Genomic DNA, 6,585 nt, shown 5'->3' on the forward strand with positions numbered 1-6,585 from the left:
GAGACAGGGAGGAGGCGGCGACGCTCGAGGATGGCCGCCACGTAGCTCCGGCGCCGCCGTCCTCAGCTCCTGCACCATCTCTGGGAGGAGTCGGGGATGAGAAGCTCCTGCACCATCTCTAGGAGGCGCCGACGCAGGCCGGGGACTAGCGCTGGACGCAGGCCGGGGACGGACGCCGACGCAGGCCGGGGACGGGCGCCGGACGCAGGCCGGGGACGGGCGCCGCCGCAGGCCGGGGACGAGCGCCGCCGCAGGCCGGGGAACCGGGATGGGCGCCGCCGCAGGCCGGGGACGAGCGCCGCCGCAGGCCGGGGACGGGCGCCGCCGCGTGCTGTGTGGCCATGGCGCTGCGCTCGGAGCCTCCCGCGACCCGCGTGCTGTGGAGTCTGGAGCCTCCAGCGTGCTCTCGATTCTGGACTGGAGTCTCCAGCGTGCACATATAAAAGAGTTTGGTGTGGGTGGTGGGGCCAACGTGAGACGTGAGGTAGGCCACGTCACCTATCCGTGTGTTTACGGCTGTTCAGCTATACGATCGTTCTTTGCCGTGCGCGAAATTGTAGCTTTGCCGTGCGCCGTTAGTTATTTTGCCGTGCAATGGTTCTTTGCCGTGCGCCGTTAGTCGTTTTGCCGTGCAATGGTTCTTTGCCGTGCGTCGTTAGTCGTTTTGCCGTGCAATAGTTCTTTGCCGTGCGCCCTCTCTGCTGATACACGGCAAAGAAATCTTTGCCGTGCAGAGCCGCACGGCAAAGGCGAGACGCATGGCAACGCCCTTTTTTCCCGTAGTGAATGAACTCCAACTCTTTCGGTACACTCAAACCACCATAAGACCTCATCCAGAAATACCGTGCACATGAATCTTGCTGCAAAGAATTCCTGCCAGCGTTAGAAAGCAGCATCGGTCGAGCTCATGTAGAGCACCACATATCATCACCAAACCTGAAGCATTTGCTGCAAATATCTCCATACATGACTCCATAATCATTTAATTCTGAACCATCGGTACTTTAATTATGATCAATCCAGGTCAAAAAAAAATTATGATCAATCTCCAGTGATTTCAGAAATACAACAGAGTTTGGGGTGATATCTCATTGCAAGCCATCAAATCATTACGGGCAACGCCCACTCGCCAGGCCGTTCGCATTGTACAGCAGTGAGCTTGCTGCATGCTCGCATTGTCGAGGTTGTAGGTCAGTAGATGCCGCTGCTCCCTGTAGACACCGAGAGGTGCGACTCGCTGAGTCCCTTCCGGTGGCAATCCATGAGAAACGCAGAAACCCCACACCTCCACCTCGCCGTTGCCCCATCAGCTGCGGCCATGCCCCGTTGATCTGAGACCATCCACAGCACCTCCTCGACGTCCTATTCCTATTGTTGCAAGAAAATCGAGCTGGGGGCCTCTCAAACGACGACACAATCAACTTCTCTTCTCTGGCCGCCACGCTCCGCCGATGTTTCCGGCCACCTCCGTCGTCCTCCTTCCTCCCCGGCGTGCTTAATCTCTTCCTGGTGAGCTGGATCTCCTTTTCCCCCTCTTTCTCGTCTCGTTTCGCTACTGCTCTCTGATGCCTAACTCTGACGAACTCACCTGTTTTATCGCCGGTCTCTGCAACTTCGCGGCCTCCCCATCGTCGTTCTCGCATCCTGCTGCTTCCCCGACCCTCGCGCCGTTCTCTGCTGGTACGCGGCGTCCAGCCGCACCTCCGGCGCCTTCTTCCCCGTCCAGGTTCGTCCGAAGCCTCTAGGCCCGAGCTCATCAGGCGGCGGGCACGCCATGGTCTGTGCGTCGCGCACGTCGTCATCCCAGCGCAGCGCTGCGTGCTTTCGCCTCTGTTTTCCGTGCTCGCTGTGCAAGCAGCCAAGACGCCAGGCATTGACCTTCTCCGCTCGATCCCGCGCAAGCAGCCAGAAGATCGATCCGCGTGCCCTACGAATCCTCGGATTCACATCTCCGTCGACCTTCTACCAGGCTGTCCCCATGAAAAGAGGCAGGACACGATCTCGTCGGGATCACATGGAGGAGCCCTCAGGCCCGGTGGCGGCGGTCGGCTGATATTTTCCGTTGGTTCTGTTTTTACGCGGGAGCCTTTTCTTTTATAGCACAGATCGGTTTCCTTCATCCACACCATCTCTTGAGCGTTTTTTTTCTATTGCGTCAATCGGTTTCCTTTTGTAGTATGGAACGGATCCCAAACCAACGTTACTGACGACGAAAAGTTGTGACAGAGGAAGTAAACAGGGGCCAACTTAGATAACGTATCTACAGAACGTTTTTTTTAACTTACGGGTTGCATATGTGGGTAATTTTCTCCAACTTTAAGGGTAGTTTTAAGTTAGACGACGACCGAGGGAGAAACCCTTTTGCTTTTATTATTAGGTATAGACTAGTTCGGTGGACTAGTTGTCGACATGTTCTGTTCAAGCTGTGCGTGCCCGATTGGGATGCCGACATGCCGTGCTTTTGGCACCTATATATAGAACGCTTGTGTCCCGCTTGATCTCGTTCTCGAACTTGAGTTGAGTTTCTCCACTTCAGACGTGCCTGTGAGAACAATCTGCACACGATCTATCTTTCGTTTCCGACCCATCGATGATGAAGGGACATGCTCCGCCGCCAGCATGGACCCTGCGCAAGAGCGGCATGTTAGAGTACTTGTATAATTAGAGATAGACTAGGATCTTCTTGTATCCCAGGTCGCTAGATATCTTAGCCTCCAAGTCATGTACCTCTATATATACCCCATGAGGGTCATTGCAATACAACAACGGAATATTAGGGTTCTATATTTTCAATATGGTATCAGAGCGGTTAGCCTCACGGCGCCGATCCTAGATCCTCCCACCACTTCCGCATCGCGCCGCCCCCGGGGAGATCTCTCCTCGGGGGCGCGGCACCCGATCTTGATCAAAGATTAGATCGGTTCTTTAGTTTAGATCTTAAATCAAATTCGAGTTCATAGATTAGATCCAATTCCAAAATCTTTCAATTCCCAATTAGCTACAAAATAAAATCCCTAATCCTAGATCCACGACCCTATGGCGATCAGTGCTGAAATCCACCGACAAAATCGATCCAGATATTCGGAGACCACCGTCGCACTGGTATACACAGCAGACGGCGCTGTGCTCCCGCGCCGCCCGAACGAGCTGGGACGAGCACACGCCTTCACGCCGGAGCGCGCTCATGCGGAGGCAGTCACGCGCGCTGAGTCCAGGCACCTGCGTGCATGCATGACGGGGATGCTTGGTGCACTTCGCATCAGGCTGCCTCAAGTGCAGCACCAATTCCTGCAGCCATCTACTACAGCCTACAGGGCACGACTCCAACAACAGGAAAACAGCATCAACCCACGCCGGCGTACACTCTGTCTCACGTCGTCTACACCGCCGACTCCACTACTTCACCAAGATCTGCACTGCATCGCGTTAAACTACAACGATCCGAACAACTACGTCAAGCTGTACGACTTCATCAAGATCTACGTCGAGTTTTACTTCACCAACTACATCGCCAAGGTCTACACATGGTCTTCATTGACATCTTCGTCAACACTGCCGTCGCCTACAACCAAAATCCTACAACATGCTGCCGCCGCTTTTAGCCGCCGCCGCACAAAAAAAACCCGCCGCCGCCGCAGAACCGCTGCCGCCGCCGCACCACGACAAAACCCGCCGTCGCCGCAGATCCGCTGCCGCCGCCGCGCTACGACACAAAAACCCGCCGCCGCCGCAGAACCGCTGCCGCCGCCGCACAATGACACAAAACACCGCTGCCGCCGCAGATCCGCTGCCGCCGCGCTACGACACAAAAACCTATGACCAAAACCACGCATTTTTTTTTGCGCCTTCGGCGAATACGGCTACACCACATATGACGACTACGACATCGACCATACCTCGACCACGGCTACATCATGCTCAGCTACCTCGACATCGACATCAACAAAACGTCTACGGCAACTCAAGAAATCCAGTCAACAGCGTCCGCATCGTCACTTGCGCCCACGACACTCCCGCTGTGACTGCGGGAGGGAAGAGAAGGAACCAGAAGGAGACGCCGGTGATGACAAGGAGGAGAAGCGACGGGAGCGCAAGACTTCTCCAGTCGCAAGCGTTCGCTTCACTCCCGCTACGACTGAGGGGGAATGTTAGAGTACTTGTATAATTAGAGATAGACTAGGATCTTCTTGTATCCCAGGTCGCTAGATATCTTAGCCTCCAAGTCATGTACCTCTATATATACCCCATGAGGGTCATTGCAATACAACAACGAAATATTAGGGTTCTATATTTTCAATACGGCAGGGTGCCCTCGAGGAGCAGGGCTCCGATTCTAGGGTGGGGCAGCCTCTTCGGGATGAAGAGGCGGCGTCCACCACCTCCGATGGGGAGGAGGACGACCAGGTGCGCGGGACACACTTGGCCACGGCGGTAGTGCCGGACTTGGATGGGGCGAAGGGTCGCACCACCCAGGCTCCCAAGAGGAGGAGGAAGAAGTCCTCGCTCACGGTCAGGAAGAACTCATCTAAACGCCGAGGGGCCGCATGAGGTTCCTTATCCAAAACATCCGAGGCTGGGGGGCGCCGGGACGACGGACTCAGCTGAAGGACATCTTCAAGACTGAGCAAGTCGATATCATTGGCTTACAAGAGACCATTAAACATGATTTCTCGGCACAAGAACTGCGTTGGCTAGAACACGGCGGCCAATTCAACTGGAATTGGGTGCCGGCGGTGGGGCACTCGGGTGGGCTCCTGCTAGGCTTCAGCGATGAATTCTTTGAGGTTGGGTTCTGGAGGAAGGGCTCCTTTTTTCTTAGCGCTGACATACTACAGAGGAATAACAATCTTAAATGGCGCTTCATGCTGGTGTACGGCCCAGCAGATCACTCGCGGACGTCTGAGTTTCTGGGAGAGCTCGAGACGGAGGTTTCCAATTGCCTACTTCCTATTGTGGTAGCAGGGGATTTCAACCTGGTCCGTCGAGCGGAGGATAAGAGTAATGGGGCGGTCAATTGGCCACAGGTGCGGCGATTTAATGATGTCCTTGCTAGCTTATCCCTGAGGGAAATTTGTCGGGCAGGGGCTCGCTTCACATGGACTAATAACCAGGCGTCTCCGATTAGGTCGGTTCTGGACAGAGTCTTTGTCTCGCCATCCTGGGAGGTGGTGTTCCCCCTTTCTTCCCTTGCGGCGGTCACAAGGATCGGTTCCGACCACTGCTCTTTGATCTTGGACAACGGGGAGAAAGGTCTTAAGCGATCACCACGGTTCTTTTTTCAGACGTGGTGGTTTGGGGTACCGGGCTTTGGGGAGCTGGTCCGGTGTAGGTTGGCATCTGCCATATCGGCTGCAGGAACACAGAGGTCGAGTGTTGACCTTTGGCAGCACATCGCTCGAGGGCTTAGGCAATTCCTCAAAGGGTGGGGAGCGAATCTAGGGAGGGAGCGTCGGGTGTTCCGCGAGGACTTGGTCAAGCGGATCCAGGGGTTAGATGAGATGGCAGATGCTAATGGTTTGGATGATGAGGGATGGGCCCTCTGATACAGTTTGGAGGATCAGATCATTGTGTTGGACAGCCTAGAGGAGGAATATTGGAAACAGAGGAGCAGAGTGCAGTGGACGCTTAACGGGGACGCGTGCACGTCATATTTCCATGCCTTCGCCAACGGTAGACGCAGGAAATGCATGATTCCCCGCCTGATCATGGAAGCCGGGGAGATTTCCGTGCAACAGGACTTGGTAGATCACATCTACGGGTTCTACCAGGGTCTCATGGGCTCGGTGGGGGAGGAGAAAGTGTTCTCCTTGGGCCCGGACCTTTGGCCGGTGGAGGAGCAGGTTTCTCAAGGGGAGAACGAAGAACTTGCACTCACTTTTACGCCGGAAGAGCTGGATGCTGTGCTCGCCGAGATGAAGCCGGACTCGGCGCCTGGCCCTGATGGGCTACCGGTGATGTTCTTTAAGAAGTTCTGGGAGATTCTTAAAGGACCCATTCTCAACATCCTGAACGATTTTGCTCTAGGAAGAGTAGACATTGCACGCCTCAACTATGGAATCATCTCCTTAATTCCGAAGGTCAGAGGAGCGGACGCGATTAGACAGTACAGGCCTATTGCGCTCATCAACGTGATTTTTAAATTTATAGCTAAGGCGTATGTGACTAGACTGACTCCGATTGCACATAGGACGATTGACAGGAGCCAGACGGCCTTCATTAGAGGCCGCTGCTTGCACGAGGGAGTGTTGGAAATTCACGAGATTGCCCATGACTTACGGGTTAAGAAGCTCAAGGGCATTCTGCATAAGCTGGATTTTGAGAAAGCATATGATCGAGTGAACTGGGAGTTCCTCCGTGAAGTCCTACTGAGGAAGGGTTTCTCAGTAGGGGTTGTGCACAGATTGATGCAACTTGTCTCGGGTGGGCAGACGGCGATCAACGTCAACGGTGAGATTGGCCAATATTTCCGCAATGCTCGGGGGGTACGGCAGGGGGACCCCCTATCCCCCATTCTTTTCGACTTCATGGTTGATGCCTTGGCGGCCATCTTAACCAGGGCCAAGGAGAGCGGCCACATCCAGGGGG

The 6,585-nt window shown here is 54.9% G+C and overlaps 1 protein-coding gene across 1 annotated transcript; it reads left to right on the forward strand.

Annotated features, from left to right (window-relative positions):
* Positions 1–4,544: 4,544 nt before the first annotated feature.
* LOC139839208 (uncharacterized) lies at positions 4,545–5,543 on the forward strand. Its single transcript, XM_071829259.1, has one exon. The coding sequence runs from the start codon at positions 4,545–4,547 to the stop codon at positions 5,541–5,543; it is 999 nt and encodes a 332-aa protein (XP_071685360.1).
* The last annotated feature ends 1,042 nt before the right edge of the window (positions 5,544–6,585 follow it).

Source organism: Lolium perenne, chromosome 4 (genome assembly GCF_019359855.2).
Source record: "Lolium perenne isolate Kyuss_39 chromosome 4, Kyuss_2.0, whole genome shotgun sequence".
In the NCBI taxonomy this organism is placed as follows: domain Eukaryota; kingdom Viridiplantae; phylum Streptophyta; class Magnoliopsida; order Poales; family Poaceae; genus Lolium; species Lolium perenne.

What these genes read in the sequence shown, in the direction of transcription:
- LOC139839208 (XM_071829259.1), top strand. Translation starts at nt 4,545, where the DNA reads ATGAGGTTCCTTATCCAAAACATCCGAGGCTGGGGGGCGCCGGGACGA.